The sequence below is a fragment of the Coregonus lavaretus genome (assembly GCF_964263955.1).
Source record: "Coregonus lavaretus genome assembly, chromosome: 4".
Lineage (NCBI taxonomy): Eukaryota > Metazoa > Chordata > Actinopteri > Salmoniformes > Salmonidae > Coregonus > Coregonus lavaretus.
Genome location: NC_139991.1, coordinates 5,790,706 through 5,808,957, shown reverse-complemented (window position 1 = coordinate 5,808,957; position 18,252 = coordinate 5,790,706). Strand labels below are relative to the sequence as shown.

Below are 18,252 nucleotides of genomic sequence, written 5' to 3'. Positions count from 1 at the left end.
ATAATATTATTAATAATAATTACAAAAGTGGGTTTGCTAAATTTATTTCAAACAATTAACAGAAAAATAAACTCCTTTGGTCAAGTAAAAAAAAATAAAAGAGGAGAAATATGCCCTTTTGCCAGTCTAGTTTTTACAGTCGACCAGGTCCTTGAGGCTCTAAGGCTGCGGAGGAGGTGCCAAGGCAATATGGTTATGATGCGCCTCTCGCTCCATGCTGCAGTACGCTGGGGAGGGAGGTGTCAGGGAGGGGGCAGTCCTTAGACTGCGGGCGAGGGGGCGTCTGGGTCGCCGGGATCGTTGTTGTAGTTGTTGCTGTATTGGGGTCCACTGGGGGGCTGGTTGGGGAGGATGTCCAGCTCGTCCACCTGAGGGCCAGGGTGCATGTTGACCAGCTGGTCCTGGGGGATATCTGCAGCAGCTGCAGCCAGGTTAGTGATGGACTTGCTTTTGACACACTGGAAGTCAACATGGCGGCTCTTGCCCTCCTCCTTCTCCCAGGACATGCGGATGAAGGGCCTCTGGACGTAGTTGTAGATGACCTCAGGACGGCCACCAGGACGCTTTTTCACCTTCTCTTTATACGTGGGGTAACCTACCAATACATGGTGCAGACAACAGAGCCAGTGAGTTCACAATGCTGAATCGAAATATAAATGTTTTGCTCTGAACCCCAGCAAATACATGATAAAACCATCATCTTACCTTCAATGCCTAATCTTATTTTCTTCAGTCCTCTCTCCTTTAAAACTGATTTGGCAACATCTCGATTTTCTATATACTTGAAGAACCGGTATAGTTTTGTACTGTATATTACTGCAGAGGAGAGAGAAAATAAAATGTTGTGAAACACAAAGCAACTCATTATCAACAATTGGTTTTTAAGCAGTGTCAATTAAGTTTGTCACTTTAGGTAAATGTACAGTCTAAATCCACGGCAGGGATTACTAATTAGCGAGAACACATTTTTGGTATCTTATTAGGATCCCCATTAGCTGTTGCGAAAGCCACAACTACTCTTCCTGGGGTCCACACAAAAACATGACATAATACAGAACATTAATGCACAAGAACAGCTCAAGGACAGAACAGTACCAGTCAAAAGTTTAGACACACCTACTCGTTCAAGGGTTTTTATTTTTCTTTATTTTTACTATTTTCTACATTGTAGAATAATAGTGAAGACATCAAAACTATGAAATAACACACATGGAATCATGTAGTAACCAAAGAAGTGTTAAACAAATCAAAATATATTTTATATATGGGAGAAGAAGAAAAAATGTATGCACTCACTAACTGTAAGTCGCTCTGGATAAGAGCGTCTGCTAAATGACTAAAGTGTAAAAATGTAAAATATTTGAGATTCTTCAAATAGCCACCCTTTGCCTTGATGACAGCTTTGCACACTCTTGTCATTCCCTCAACCGGCTTCACCTGGAATGCTTTTCCAACAGTCTTGAAAAAAAAAAAAAAAAGAAAGTGTTCCCACATATGCTGAGCACATGTTGGCTGCTTTTCCTTCACTCTGTGGTCCGACTCATCCCAAACCATCTCAATTGGGTTGAGGTTGGGGGATTGTGGAGGCCAGGTCATCTGATGCAGCACTCCATCACTCTCCTTCTTGGTCAAATAGCCCTTACACAGCCTGGAGGTGTGTTGGGTCATTGTCCATTTGAAAAACAAATGATAGTCCCACTAAGCCCAAACCAGATGGGATGGCGTACCACTGCAGAATGCTGTGGTAGCCATGCTGGTTAAGTGTGCCTTGAATTCTAAATAAATCACAGACAGTGTCACCAGCAAAGCACCCCCACACCATAACTCCTCCATGTTTTACGGTGGGAAATACACATGTGGAGATCATCCATTCACCCACACCGCGTCTCACAAAGCCACGGCGGTTGGAACCAAAAATCTCCAATTTGGAGACCAGACCAAAAGGACAGATTTCCACCGGTCTAATGTCCATTGCTCGTGTTTCTTGGCCCAAGCACGTCTCTTCTTCTTATTGGTGTCTTTTAGTAGTAGTTTCTTTGCAGCAATTTGATCATGAAAAAAATTAAATAATGTATGCACTCACTAACTGTAAGTCGCTCTGGATAAGCGTCTGCTAAATGACTAAAATGTAAATGTAATGAAGGCCTGATTCACACGGTCTCCTCTGAACAGTTGATGTGGAGATGTGTCTGTTACTTGAACTCTGAAGCATTTATTTGGGCTGAAATTTCTGAGGCTGGTAACTCTAATGAATTTATCCTCTGCAGCAGAGGTAACTCTGGGTCTTCCATTCCTGTGGCGGTCCTCATGAGAGCCAGTTTCATCATAGCGCTTGATGGTTTTTGCGACTGCACTTCAAGAAAATTTTCCATATTGACTGACCTTCATGTCCTAAAGTAATGATGGACTGTTGTTTCTCTTTGCTTATTTGAGCTGTTCTTGTCATAATATGGACTTGGTCTTTTACCAAATAGGGCTATCTTCTGTATACCCCCCCTACCTTGTCACAACACAACTGATTGGCTCAAACGCATTAAGAAGAAAATAAATTCCACAAATTAACTTTTAAGAAGGCACACCTGTTAATTGAAATCATTCCAGGTGACTATTTCATGAAGCTGGTTGAGAGAATGCCAAGAGTGTGCAAAGCTTTCATCAAGGCAAAGGGTGGCTAATTTGAAGAATCTCAAATATGAAATATTTTGATTTGTTTAACAATTTTTTGGTTACTACATGATTCCATATGTGTTTTTCATAGTTTTGATGTCTTCACTATTATTCTACAATGTAAAAAATAGTAAAAATAAAGAAAAACCCTTGAATGAGTAGGTGTGTCCAAACTTTTGACTGGTAGTGTACATTTAAAAACAGCACACATAGCCTAGATATCAATACATACACACAAAATATCTAGGTCATAGGGTGGGTGGAGAGTGTGTGTGTATTCGCTCACTCTGTGAGTACTCTTCTCCCATCTGTGGTGGGTACTCTTCGTCCCAGTCCACTACGTCATCATCAGTGAGCACTACGATATGGCATTCTCTCTCTCCACTCTGGGCGCTGGCGACCATCAGAGGTACAACCATCTCCTCCAGGTAGAACTCAAACTGACGCCGTGCACCGTCATTAGACAGCTCATGCATGAGGGCACCTGGGTCAGTCAGGAGACAGCAGTTCAGAGACGCAAACCAGCACACTAACTTCCCAGAACATCTTCATCAGTCGAATAGAAACCAGATTAACCACTAATAAGGGAAGGGATATGAAAACCCAGTGTTAACATATAGACTAATATGTTATAAATTGTGTTCTTACACTGGTACAGTTATGCCCTATGAGAGATGTACAACTGCGCATGTGCGAAAATAAAGAGAGGGCATTTTCCCGCGTTCTGGTTGAAACACCAACGATGAACATGTGTGTTTATTCCTCCGTTAAGTAAGCCGGTATTCCTGTCCTGAAGATGACAGCACCAACAGGTTATGGGCCCAGGAGGGAACATGGAAGCCGATGGAATAGATTATGTTTCGACGGAGATGAAAAAAACTACGAGTTATGGGAGACGAAGTTTTTGGGACACTTGCGTTTGCTAGGGCTAAAGGCCACCATATTGAGCGTGGATGAAGATGAAGAAGACGGAGAGAAAAATGAAGAAGCCTACGCCGAATTGATACAGGTTTTGGATGATAAAAGTCTTTCCCTGATAATGAGAGAAGCAGCAGATGATGGGAGAAAAGCGTTGAAGATATTGAGGGAACATTATGCAGGTAAAGGGAAGCCACGTGTGATTAGCCTCTACACTGAGCTAACTTCTCTTCAGAAAGCCAGTGACGAAAGTGTTACGGATTATATCATTCGTGCTGAGACGGCTATTACAGCACTGAGGAATGCTGAAGAGACTTTAAGTGACGGGCTGTTGATTGCAATGATTCTGAAAGGTTTGCCCGAATCATTTAAGCCGTTTGCCATCCACATAACGCAGAGTGACGAGCCGACAACTTATGGCAAGTTCAAAACCAAGTTGAGGAGCTATGAAAGCACCGAGAAGTTTAGCGCCATTTCCACTGACGACAACGTGATGAAGGCAAGTAACATTACAGTTAGCTGGCCAAGAGGAAGAGATAAAGGGACCGAGATAACCTGCTTCAACTGTGGCCAGAAAGGGCACAAGGCCCGGGAATGTACTGTTACTGGAGAGCACAGAGAACGGAGACAGTGGTGTAGTTTTTGCAAGCGCTCCACTCATACTGACGCAAATTGCAGACGAAAAAGAAGAGACAATGTGAAACAAGCAACAGATGCTGAAGGCCACACATTTGCATTCAAAATAAGTGACTGTCAGGTTCGTGGACTGAAACAAAAAGGGCTGATGGTTGATACGGGAGCAACGTCACATATAGTCACAGACATCGGGAAGTTTAAGGAGTTTGACGAGACTTTCAAACCGGAAAAACATTCCGTGGAGCTGGCTGACGGAACAAGAACGAATGGTGTCGCGGAGAGGAGAGGTGCAGCGGAGGTTTACCTGAGAGACAACACGGGTCGTCGGGTGAAAACAACGCTGACGAAGGCGCTGTACGTGCCGTCGTTTCCACAGGACATTTTCTCTGTTAAAGCAGCGACAGCCAACGGAGCTTCAGTCAACTTCCGACAGGGGTGTAACAAGCTCATCCACAAGAACGGTACCACTTTTGACATCGAGGAGTATGATAGACTTTACTATCTTAACACTGTAAGTGATGAAAATGATGATGGATGTCATGGGTGCTATGATATTCACACATGGCACAAAATTCTTGGCCACTGTAATTTTGAGGATGTGTCAAAGTTAGAAAATGTGACAGAGGGAATGAAAATCACAGGTAAGATTGACAAATGTACCCTCAAATGTGAAATCTGCACACAGGGAAAATTTGTTCAGAGCAGAAACAGAGAGCCTGATGAAAAGACAAAAGCAGCTCTTGAGCTTGTGCACACTGATTTGGCTGGCCCTATTGAGCCAGAGGCGAAAGATGGGTTCAGATATACTCTAGCATTTACGGATGATTATTCAGGGGCAGTTTTTGTGTATTTCCTAAAAGCAAAAAGTGATACTGTAAAAGCTACTGAGAAGTTTATTGCTGATGTGGCCCCTTATGGAAAAATAAAGTGTGTCAGGTCAGATAATGGCACAGAGTACACAGCCAAAGAGTTCCAGTCACTGCTCAGTAAGAATGCCATAAGACATGAAACTTCAGCCCCTTACTCACCCCATCAAAATGGGACCGCTGAGAGAAATTGGAGAACACTGTTTGAAATGGCAAGATGCATGCTACTTGAGAGCAACCTACCAAAGAAATTGTGGACATATGCTGTAATGACTGCTGCAGTAATTCGCAATAGGTGTTACAATAAGTGTGTAGGACAGACTCCACACTACATGTTTACTGGGAGAAAGCCTGATCTTTCAAAGATGAAAGAATTTGGATCTGTTTGCTATGCATACAGACAGAACAAGAAAAAGTTGGACTCAAGATGTGAAAAGGGTATTTTTGTCGGGTATGATAAAAATAGTCCAGCATACCTAGTCTACTACCCAGACACTGGAAAAGTTCTTAAAAACAGATTAGTCAAGTTCGTTACAAAAGGTGTAGTCGAACGCCAAACTCAGACAGATTTGGAAATGAGTGATGATCTTCATGGGGAGAGATTTCAATCCCCCATGCCAAAAGCCAAGATGGCAGATCAAAATTCCGAAGAGACACAAGATGTGCAAATCGAGACTTCAGATAGTCAGAGTCCACGCTATCCAGACAGAGAGAGGAAGAAGCCCCAGTACTTAAAAGACTATGAGTGTAAAGTGAAGTGTGATGACCAGATACCACCTAGTGTTGACTACTGCTACAGAGTAATGTGCAATGCACCACAAACCTTCAAAGAAGCAATGATTTCACCAAAATCAGAGATTTGGGCTACTGCTATGAAGGAGGAGATGGATTCCCTTAGGGAAAATGATACATTCACATTGACCACACTGCCAGAGGGTAAAAATGCAGTGGGGGGCAGGTGGGTCTATGCGGTCAAAAACAATTCAGATGAGACTGAGACATACAAGGCAAGATATGTTGCAAAGGGATATAGTCAAGTGGCAGGAATAGACTATAAGGAGACTTTTTCTCCAACTGCAAATATGACATCAGTACGTTGTTTGATGCAGCTAGCAGCTCAGTATGACTTAGAGTTACATCAGATGGATGTCAAAACAGCATATCTACATGCTCCTATTGACTGTGAAGTGTACATGGAGCAACCAGAGGGTTTTGAAGTCAGGTCAGATACAGGTGAGCAACTAGTCTGCAAACTGAACAAGTCACTGTACGGCCTGAAACAGTCAGGAAGGAACTGGAACAAAATGTTGCATGATCACCTTAGTGAAAATGGTTTTACACAGAACCCAGCTGATCACTGTGTTTACAACAAACAAACTGCAACAGAAAGGATCATTTTGATAATTTGGGTCGATGATCTAATTATCGCTGCTAGTGATAGTGACTCACTCACAAGTGTAAAAGAAATGTTAAGTGAAAAATTTAAGATGAAAGATCTTGGGAGGCTTAGACATTTCCTATGCATCGATTTTACACAAAGTGAAGGGAAAATAAAGATGAGCCAAACAAGGTACATAACCAAGATACTGGAAAGGTTTGGTATGTCAGACTGTAAAACAAGGTCAACACCATGTGAACAAAAAACTAACTTTGATGGTGATGGTGAACCTATTGATTCAAAAAGGTATCGTGAAGTGATAGGCAGCTTGATATATGTGATGACATGTACAAGACCGGATATCAGCTGGATTGTCAGCAAGCTGTCACAATACCTATCAGAACCAAAAGAGCAACACTGGATAACAGCTAAACATGTGTTGAGGTACTTGAAGGGGACAATGAATCAGGAGTTGTGTTACAAAAAGGGGGTGGAAAAACTCAACCTCGTAGCATATAGTGATGCTGATTGGGCAGCAGATCAAAGTGACAGACGAAGCATAACAGGGTATTGTTTTAGTTTAACTAAATGTGGACCTGTTATTTCATGGAGGTCTAAGAAGCAGCCAACAGTAGCTTTATCTACATGTCAAGCAGAGTACATGGCACTGGCTGCTACTACACAAGAAAGTTTGTACCTTGTACAGTTATTGGGCCAGATGGATAGTGAGTGCCAATATGCACCAGTAACAATCTTTGAAGATAACCAAGGTGCAATTGCTCTGTCAAAGAACCCAGTATGTCGTCAGAGATGTAAACATGTTGACATCAGATATCATTTCATTCGATCTGCGCTCAGTGATGGCAAAATAAGTATTGAATATTGTCCAACGGCAGACATGGTTGCAGATGTTTTGACTAAACCTGTAACGAAGTTCAAAAAATGAAAAATTCTTGGGTTATATGTTTGGAATGTAAACTGACATTTGTGAGATGTATAACTGTAAGCTAAATGTGTTGATAGTTAGGTTGAATACGACTTGTACAGTATAAGAGCAAGTGGGGGTGTTAACATATAGACTAATATGTTATAAATTGTGTTCTTACACTGGTACAGTTATGCCCTATGAGAGATGTACAACTGCGCATGTGCGAAAATAAAGAGAGGGCATTTTCCCGCGTTCTGGTTGAAACACCAACGATGAACATGTGTGTTTATTCCTCCGTTAAGTAAGCCGGTATTCCTGTCCTGAAGATGACAGCACCAACACCCAGGGCTCATGATTTATGTTCACGGAGCCAACCAGGTCAAGTAGGGTAAAAAGGGGGTATACTCACTGAGGTCTCTGCACTTGATGGTGCTGTAGTCGAAGGTGATGCACAGATAGTCACATGCCTCCCTCAGCTCAGGGATGGAGATTCCATCTGGGCAACGGATTATCCCAGATTTGTAGTAATCCTGCCAGTTAAGAGAGTGAACAGAGAAAACACAAAGGCAGCCATTACAGAGACTGCCTCACTCACAGACATCAGACCCCCCCCCCCCCCCCCCCCCTTCCTAAAATGGTCAAAATGGCCAACGCCATCTCCCCTAAGTGCAGATTCCAGTTTACTGCCAGTTGAGCTGGGCATGAATATAGCTTTGCAAATGTAAAAATAAAAAGTTGCATCTTTCAAAACAAGTGCTGTGCCTCTGAGGCCAGAGTGATCCCTGTTTGTCAACAACAGCCCACATTTGAATCAATCCCATCTTCCGTATTCACATCAGCAGCATTTTCACATCAGCAGCCTACAACCAGTGGTATTGATTCTTGTACTTGTTCTCAGGACACTCAAAGCCTCTGTGGACAACTCATGGCATCTACTCTATTCTACTCTTTAATAACAGTCCGAGGTCGACTCTATAGCCTTAAGTAAATGTTTTTGGTGTCTTTATAATTAAGCTACAAAGTTTCAGACAATCAACAAATAAGTTCATCAATTCAGGATTACTATGAGTAGCAGGCTCCCCCTCCCCTTGTGGCTCAGAAGAGCAAAGGTTAGCAACAGCTACCCTTGATCAAGGAATTATTTTTACAAAAGTAAAAACAGTCAATAATTGACCAAGCTAGTAAAAGGGAATGTTATACTTGGTAATAAAGTGCTATTGACTGACCAGGATGGCTCGGAACACTGTAGAGCTGATGCCCTCGGCGACCTCATACTCTCCTTTTTCATTGGGCCGTGTGAAATTGTGTTCCCTTCCAGATCCAAACATTCTGCAAGAAACCACAAAACAGGTCACATTTCCAAGGGGTCACATTTCAGTGTTGTTCAGCGTTCATACAATATAAAAGCTAAAGGAAAGAACCCATGGAGGGGACTTCCTCCTCATATAATCATACTGGTAAAACAAAAATTGATACGGATTGATGATTTTATCATAACAAAGTAGAACAATGAGGTCAGCCCTACCTGCCCAGCATGGTGTTGGGCTGTGCTGTGAAGATTGAAGGGTCCACCACGAAGCGTGTGTTATCTACAATAAGAGTGACCCTCTCGGAGCCTGAGGTCCGGATGCTGCGGGTACACAGGCCCGTGCCCAGTCCCTCCTTGCTATTCTCATAGACAAACACCATCTCTCCCACCCCCAAGCTCTTAAAGCAGCCCTCAGTGCTGGACAGGCTGCTGTTACGGCTGCTGACCACCCCGCTGCTACTGGAGCCGCTGGGGGAAATCCTCTGAGGACGGGGGCTGCTGGGCCTGGAGCCACCGTCCCGCTCACGCTCTGGAGGTGGAGGGAGAGAGGCACAAATCACTCACTGGCATAATGACGACTTACTTTTTTCACAGACTACTCCTATTACATATCAACATTAGAATACAACATGTTCCCTTATAAATCTTATTTTAGGAGACTGTGTGAAAGTGTTCTGAGTATGTTCTACTCACCACTGTTGTGCTGGCGGGTGGGCGAGGTGACATTTCTGATGCAGGGGGTGAGCTGGCCCTCTCCCCTCTCGTGCGATGAGTCCCGGGAGCGGTCGATGGAGCGCCGGCGGTCGCGTGAGCGGTCACAGCCCCCGCTAGCGCCATGCAGGCTCATCTTCACCAGGTCTGCCTCCAGTCGAGATGCACGCGACTGAGCGCTGGCCAGAGCAGAAAGCACACTAAATACTAATTGCAGTTAAACTCTACACAGACAACACACACTCTCCCTCTGTTGTCCTTCTTCCCCTAATGTATTATTACAGATTGCAGGTGTCTGCTGTAATCGTAGAGACACTCAGGACCTCTGTCAGCAGTGACAGTATGGTCCGGGGCTAGAGCTTTACTAGAACCAGTATTTACCTCTAGAGGTAATTATAACACCGCCCTGACCTGACACACTGCCTGGAGCTAAAGAAACAATGTAGTCACACACTCAATGCAATGAGTAACAATGCATCTATACTGTGGAAAGTCGATATTTAGAAAGACAGACAGCATAGAAGCCAGCATAGAAATAAGGACTGTTTTTGCAAGAATTTGCTTTGCAAGTTAGGTAGCTAGTCTCTCTAGGGGCTCTTAAATAACAACTACAACGACCCAAGAAATTCCAGACTTTCTGTTCGCCAAAACAACAGCCAGTAAAGGGCATAGACCATTAGCAAACACTTCACTTCAACTTTTAGTTATGAAGTGTACATAGCGCTGCCATGCTGTCATGACAGTGGACTTCTCAAATAATTACTACTGGGAGCGTTATGCCAGCCCAACTGAATTTACAGTCATGATAAAAACAGTAGCTTTTTATGATGTTGGGCTCAAGAGTAACCAGGCCTTCATTGGAAATCACAATGGACAATGTCAACATGATGAAATCAAATTGTATTTGTCACATGCGCCGAATACAATAGGTGTAGACCTTACCGTGAAATGCTTACTTACAAGCCCTTAACCAACAATGCAGAGATTTATTTTTTATTTTAAAGTAAGAAAATATTTTAAAAATAATATTATTTATTTTTACAAAAATGCACATCAGTGTGTGACTATGCTGAAAAACATCTGTCTAGCCTATAATACCTATAGCTCTATACACATGATAGTGTATGTGAAATGGCTCTACAGAAATGCCAACTATCTTGGTTTGTCACTTCTTTCTGACCTTACACAGTATCAAATACAAAGTAATTGCCTCACCTCGAGTGTTTGCAGAGCTTGCGAGGTCGGTTGGTTGCTTTTCGTTCCCAGTTGTCAGTGTCACTGGAGTTGCTATCATATGACTGTGGACGTGCTGCCATCACCCGTGCACAGAGACATCCAGCCCGGATTCTTCACCATTCATAATCTAACATGACGAAGGGAGTAGAGTTAGATATTAATTCACCGGGTTGATTCAGGAGAGCAAAACTAGCTGTAACTATTAACATAAATGATAGTTATACATTCAGTGAATACGAAACAAAAACTAAATTCCCCTTCGCATTCCAACTCTTGACAACTGCTCGCCAGCTAATGTTATGATGATCCCGAATAATACGAGCTAGCTAATGGTGGCTAACTAGCTAGCTAACCATGTTGACACTGGCACCCAAGCCAACTAATGTGATCACAACATAGCCAGCAGTAAGTTAACTAGTCACCAATCCCAGCTAGGTAGCTAGCTAGTAAATTGCAGAGATGGTTTGGAATGCTTGTAAAAAAATAAATAAAAATAAATAAATCTATATATAGCTAGCCAGGCAGTGGCTACATACGTGAGGCGGGCCACAATAAGGATTAGCCACAATAGTGGAATTTGCAGTTTGCCTTCAAAATAAAAGTCCCCCATCGAAAGCGACGCAAACGGATTCAAAGAACGGAATCAAGCCATATTTGGACTAGATAATGCTAAACAAGTTCCACATTTTTGTTATATAAATTCTACAAAAGACAATCATTTGTTCATTTGACGAAATAAAGTAATAAATCAGTTGAAATCGCACTGTGGCTGTATTAGACTTCAGAATTGTAATTGGGGCATACTTATAAAGTCTGCACCCCCCTTGGATTTCTTCACATTTTGTGTTACAAAGTGGGATTAAAATGGATTTGTCCTTTTTTTGTCAACGATTTACACAAAATACTCTAATGTCAAAGTGGAAGAAGAATCTTTAAAAAAAAAAATTTGAATTTATGAAAATGTTAACACTAATATACCTTCATTAGATAAGTATTCACCCCCCTGAGTCAATACATGTTAGAAACTCCTTTGGCATTGATTACAGCTATGAGTCTTCTTGGGTACGTCTCATAAGAGCTTTGCACACCTGTATTGTGCAATATTTCCCCATTATTCTTTTCAAAATTCTTCAAGCTCTGTCAAGGTGTTGGGGGATCATGGTAAGACAGCAATTTTCAAGTCTTGCCATAGATTTTCAAGCAGATTTAGGTCAAAACTGTAACTTGGCCATTCAGGAACATTCACTTCTTCTTGGTAAGCAACTCCAGTGCAGATTTGGCTTATTGTCCTGCTGAAAGGTGAATTCCCCTCCCAGTGTCTGGTGTAAAGCAGACAAGCAGGTTTTCCTCTAGGATTTTGCCTGTGCTTACCTCCATCCCATTTATTTTCATCTTGAAAAACTCCCCAGTCTTTGCCAATGGCAAGCATACCCATACCATGATGTAGTTTTTTTGCAGTATTACTTTAGTGCCTTGATACATACAGTGGGGAGAACAAGTATTTGATACACTGCCGATTTTGCAGGTTTTCCTACTTACAAAGCATGTAGATGTCTGTAATTTTTTTATCATAGGTACACTTCAACTGTGAGAGACGGAATCTAAAACAAAAATCCAGAAAATCACATTGTATGATTTTTAAGTAATTAATTTGCATTTTATTGCATGATATAAGTATTTGATCACCTACCAACCAGTAAGAATTCCGGCTCTCACAGACCTGTTAGTTTTTCTTTAAGAAGCCCTCCTGTATTAACTGCACCTGTTTGAACTCGTTACCTGTATAAAAGACACCTGTCCACACACTCAATCAAACAGACTCCAACCTCTCCACAATGGCCAAGACCAGAGAGCTGTGTAAGGACATCAGGGATAAAATTGTAGACCTGCACAAGGCTGGGATGGGCTACAGGACAATAGGCAAGCAGCTTGGTGAGAAGGCAACAACTGTTGGCGCAATTATTAGAAAATGGAAGAAGTTCAAGATGACGGTCAATCACCCTCGGTCTGGGGCTCCATGCAAGATCTCACCTCGGAGGAGGATGAGTACAACCCCAAGAACACCATCCCAACCATGAAGCATGGAGGTGGAAACATCATTCTTTGGGGATGCTTTTCTGCAAAGGGGACAGGACGACTGCACCATATTGAGGGGAGGATGGATGGGGCCATGTATTGCGAGATCTTGGCCAACAACCTCCTTCCCTCAGTAAGAGCACTGAAGATGGGTCGTGGCTGGGTCTTCCAGCATGACAACGACCCGAAACACACAGCCAGGGCAACTAAGGAGTGGCTCCGTAAGAAGCATCTCAAGGTCCTGGAGTGGCCTAGCCAGTCTCCAGACCTGAACCCAATATAAAATCTTTGGAGGGAGCTGAAAGTCCGTATTGCCCAGCGACAGCCCCGAAACCTGAAGGATCTGGAGAAGGTCTGTATGGAGGAGTGGGCCAAAATCCCTGCTGCAGTGTGTGCAAACCTGGTCAAGACCTACAGGAAACGTATGATCTCTGTAATTGCAGACAAAGGTTTCTGTACCAAATATTAAGTTCTGCTTTTCTGATGTATCAAATACTTATGTCATGCAATAAAATGCAAATTAATTACTTAAAAATCATACAATGTGATTTTCTGGATTTTTGTTTTAGATTCAGTCTCTCACAGTTGAAGTGTACCTATGATAAAAATGACAGACCTCTACATGCTTTGTAAGCAGAAAAACCTGGAAAATCGGCAGTGTATCAAATACTTGTTCTCCCCACTGTACATGTTTTGGAATATTTTTATTCTGTATATTTAATTATTTTTACGCTGCCATTTAGGTCATTATTGTAGAGTCACTACAATGTTGTTGATCCATCCTCAGTTTTCTCCGATCACAGCCATTGAACTCTGTGCCCGTTTTAAAATCACTAATGGCCTCATGGTGACATCCCTAAGCAGTTTCCTTCCTGTCATGCAGCTCAGTTCAGAACAACAACTTAGTCTATGATGTGTCTGGATGGTTTAGTATATCATCCATAGCATAATTATTAACTTGACCATGCTTAAAGATATATTCAATGTCTGATTTGTTATTGTTACCCATCACTGCCCTTCCTTATCATGTCAACCCCTATTATTTCACACCGAGTGAGTCCATATAACTTATTGTGTGATTTGTTAAGCCAGATGTTGCTTCTGAACTAATTTAGTTTTGCCTAAACAAAGGTGGTGAATACTTATGCAACGACTATATTTTAGTTATAAACATTTTGTAAATTTGTAAAAATGTGTAGAATTTGTGTAGAGTATTTTGTGTAGATCAATTACAACAAATTACAATTAAATATTTAAATCCCACTTTGTAATGCAACAAAATGTGAAAAAAGTTCAAGGGGGTGTATGTAGATATTCTATAGGTACTGAGTGTACAAAACATTAGGAACACCGGCTCTTTCCATGACAGACTGACCAGGTGAATCCAGGTGAAAGCTATGATCCCTTATTGATGTCACTTGTTAAATCCACTTCAATCAGTGTAGATGAAGGGGAGGACACAGGTTAAAGAAGGCTATTTAAGCCTTGAGACATGGATTGTGTATGTGTGCCATTCAGAGGGTGAATGGGCAAGACAAAATATTTAAGTGCCTTTGAACGGGGTATGGTAGTAGGTGCCAGGCACACCGGTTTGAGTGTGTCAAGAACTGCAACGATACTGGGTTTTTCACACTCAACAGTTTCCCGTGTGTATCAAGAATGGTGCACCACCCAAAGGACTTCCAGCCAACTTGACACAACCGTGGGAAGCATTGGAGCCCACATGGGCCAGCATCCCTGTGGAACACTTGACAGAATTGTAATCTGTGGGTGTCAACGAGTAGGCTGATACCTATGGATCTTGGACCATGAAATGTGGTATCAGTCTACTCAGTGACACTCACAGATTACAATTCTTAAGAGTTTACACAAATATTAGCATCGTAGCTCACATTAGTGAACTTTAACTGTGGGAAATCACCTCACTAGCCTATTGTGCATATGACATTCATATTGCAAAGTACAACCTTACCTATGGATCTTGGGTCCACGAAATGAGGTAAGGCTGTACAGTGCATGTTAGTATGCCCCCAATGCAAATCTGAAGTCTAACACATCCACAGTGCGATTTCAACCATTTTCTTTCTTTGATCAAATCAACTAATAATTGTATTTTGTTTAATTTATACAACATTTCGACCTTGTTTAGCATTATCTATCTAGTCCACATATGTCATGTTTCCACTATTTGTATCCGTTTGCATCACTTTCAAAGGGGAACTTTTATTTTGAAGGCATTCAGCAAATTCCACTATCGTGGCTAAACATTACTGTGGCTAGCTTCACATAGGTGCAGTGGCTAACCTGAGCAAACATGTCATGATGTGCTAACAGTTGGCTAGCTAACTAACGTTAACTGGACAAAACCTAGCTAGTTTAATTTCAAGTTAGCTAGCTAGCTGCATTAGTTCGGGGTATTGATCAATAATCAATCACTAGTTACGTTAGCTACAACACGCTATGTATGCAGAGGAACTACCAGTAAACTAGCTAGCTAGCTAGCTGTCTAACGTTAGCTAGCAAGCGCAGATATTTGAACACTTACATACACCAAAATAACTCTTACCTTTTAAATGTCAAATATTCTCGCATTAATATCATATAGCCTATACAAAACATCATATACATGGAATTCAAAGGATCAGTCCAATGCGTCCTGGCTTCACATTTTCCCCTAAAAGGCAAAAGTGATGTTGTCCCTGCTACTCAGACGCTCTCGCGAGATTTGGCAAACAAACGTCATAGGTGCATGCCGCCACCTACTGTATTGGCTGTGTATCAGCCTACTATTCTGTAGTATGAATTCATTACACTTTGTGAAAAATAAATAACATTGCCCTACCAACTAACCCTGCACCCATTAAAGCCTCACCACTATTACACTACTTTGGCCCGCATCTGATCCTACTCCAGGCCAGCAGTCTGGGAGGAGGGGACACTATAGTTCAAAACATATTGGAACGCGTCGGTAGTAAATTCTTGTACACCCAAGTACTTCTCTGTGATTTACATTCCATCCCTGCAATACAATTGACAACCATGGCCTTGAAAGCCAAAAAAAACCTTACTGAAGCATGTTATTCCTATCACTCGATTTGCCTTATCCTACTCACAGGGATCCTCTTAGGATCCCTCACCCTGGACCCATCTTCCTCTACTACTCGCTTCACTGCCTCAGCATATGACACCTTCTGCACTGCTCTGATCCTGGCAACCTCAACCTGCATTTCTCTGACCGAACACCTCTGATCTCCAGCACCATGGGTACCCCTACAGTTTACACAACTTGTTCCACTGATACTACACATTCATTTGTCTCATGTCCTCCTGCAGACTTCTCACATCTAGGAATCTCCCTCCTACACACTGCTTCTGAGGTTTATGGTGGACTACATCCTATAAGGTGTATTGCCGCCACCTACTGCACGGGGTAGAGAACCATAGATATATCTTTTTAAACATTGCAGAAAAAAACAGACATAATATCAAACACAAAATAAATACTCCTTCAGTCACAATCCAATTCAAATCCCTACAGGCTCTGGGGCCTGTGATGGTGGAACATTCTTCGACAGGATTCCCTGCAGAACTCTGCAAAAAGCGTTCAGCTGCACTCACAATGATGCCAATTCTCTCAGATTTCTTCTCCGTTTGTGGTGAGCAGTTCATGACCATTGCAATAAATGATACAAAGTCCACCTTTTCTACATGCAATATATATCATGATCCCTCAGTTGCCAAGAAACATTGGCCGTGTTCGAGAGAATGAAAAATGGTGATGTGTCAGGGGTAAATTGTGACTCACTGATCTACAAATAATAATGAGTAGTTATTTATGATGCAAGGTTCTTTGCAGATCAGTCGGCAGCAATGTCGGATGCAACGTCGAATAAGCCCATTCACTGGTGCAGGATTTACTAAAGCTTACCATGCGGTAGGATTTTAAACAGTGAGGAGGCATACGAGGAAGATGTGCATTTTCTGGCCAATGTGAGGCTTTTTATTTCCAAGTGGATAAAATGTACAAGTATTTACAAAAACAATAAACTGGACAAGGAACCAAGGGTAGACCTAATAATCAAAGAGTGCTCTAACCAACGAAAATCCAGGCTTCAATCATCCTGTAAACCCGGCAGGATGCCTACCTGTTACCGGGCTGTCTTGTCTCCTAAACAAAGCAAAGACCTGCTTCTTGTAGCAACACCCACTACCCAGAACGCATCACAAACCCTAACAATTACCTAATTGACAATCAACTTCAATAAAGGTATGCCAATGGTATACAAACACATTCAGGTAATATATTCACAAGCTAAATATCCCCACATCACTAACAGTCAATAAATGTGCTTCTCCTAATAAACAGGTGTTAATCAATATCTGGACATACATATTCAGGCAACACTATAGATTATGTGACGTATAACATTATGCCAATCGTCACATTTCCTCCCCCTTCTCCTTGACGCACGAAGTGCAGAGAAAAAGCATTAAACAGTTATAGGTTTACCACCTCCCTTGAAATTAAGGCTCTCAAAAGCATTTAAACACAAACACAGGGGTTTTGCATCAGTATAACAAGGCTGAATGTTCTCAGGTACAGGAACCATAATAGGAGCTTGGAGGCATTTTACCTGACCAGAGTACTGACATTGTATTGCAGTAGGCCTACACAGGTAGAACTCAAGAATGAGCAACATCACCTGAAACAATGAGAACTTGCACTCTGTATGATCATTCTCCGCTAACATTAAAGCGGTGACCCGATCCTGCAGGTTCATGCTCTACAACATTTGCAGAGTACGACCCTACCTTACACAGAAAGCGTCACAGGTCCTAATCCAGGCACTTGTCATCTCCCGTCTGGATTACTGCAACTTGCTGTTGGCTGGGCTCCCTGCCTGTGCCATTAAACCCCTACAACTTATCCAGAACGCTGCAGCCCGTCTGGTGTTCAACCTTCCCAAGATCTCTCATGTCACCCCACTCCTCCGCACACACCACTGGCTTCCAGTTGAAGCTCACATCTACTACAAAACCATGGTGCTTGCCTACGGAGCTGTGAGGGGAACGGCACCTCCTTACCTTCAGACTCTGATCAGACCCTACACTCAAACAAGGGCACTACGTTCATCCACCTCTGGCCTGCTAGCCCCCCTACCTCTACGGAAGCACAGTTCCCGCTCAGCCCAGTCAAAGCTATTCGCTGCTCTGTCACCCCAATGGTGGAACAAGCTCCCCCACGACGCCAGGACAGCGGAGTCACTGACCACCTTCCGGAGACACTTGAAACCCTATCTCTTCAAGGAATACCTGGAATAGTATAACAGTAATCCTTCTACCCCCCCCCACCCCCCCATTAAAAAAAAGGGGTGTGGTTGTCCTACTGGCTATCCTAAGTTGAATGCATCAATTTGTAAGTCGCTCTGGATAAGAGCGTCTGCTAAATGACTTAAATGTAAAAAAAAGTAATTGTTCATTTTGAACTACAGTCCCGGGTCAGAAATCAGACCTTCACTGACCTGCT

General features: G+C 42.4%; 1 protein-coding gene across 1 annotated transcript; it reads right to left on the bottom strand.

The window, feature by feature from the left end:
- Positions 1-29: 29 nt before the first annotated feature.
- On the bottom strand, positions 30-15,448 carry LOC311128184 (BTB/POZ domain-containing protein 10-like). Its single transcript, XM_084160191.1, has 9 exons — positions 15,292-15,448; positions 10,629-10,776; positions 9,396-9,613; positions 8,919-9,231; positions 8,620-8,722; positions 7,803-7,923; positions 2,954-3,151; positions 706-816; positions 30-595 (listed from the first exon to the last, which is right to left on the bottom strand). The coding sequence occupies exons 2-9, from the start codon at positions 10,727-10,729 to the stop codon at positions 261-263; spliced, it is 1,500 nt and encodes a 499-aa protein (XP_084016317.1). The 5' UTR covers positions 10,730-10,776; positions 15,292-15,448; the 3' UTR covers positions 30-260.
- Positions 15,449-18,252: the final 2,804 nt, after the last annotated feature.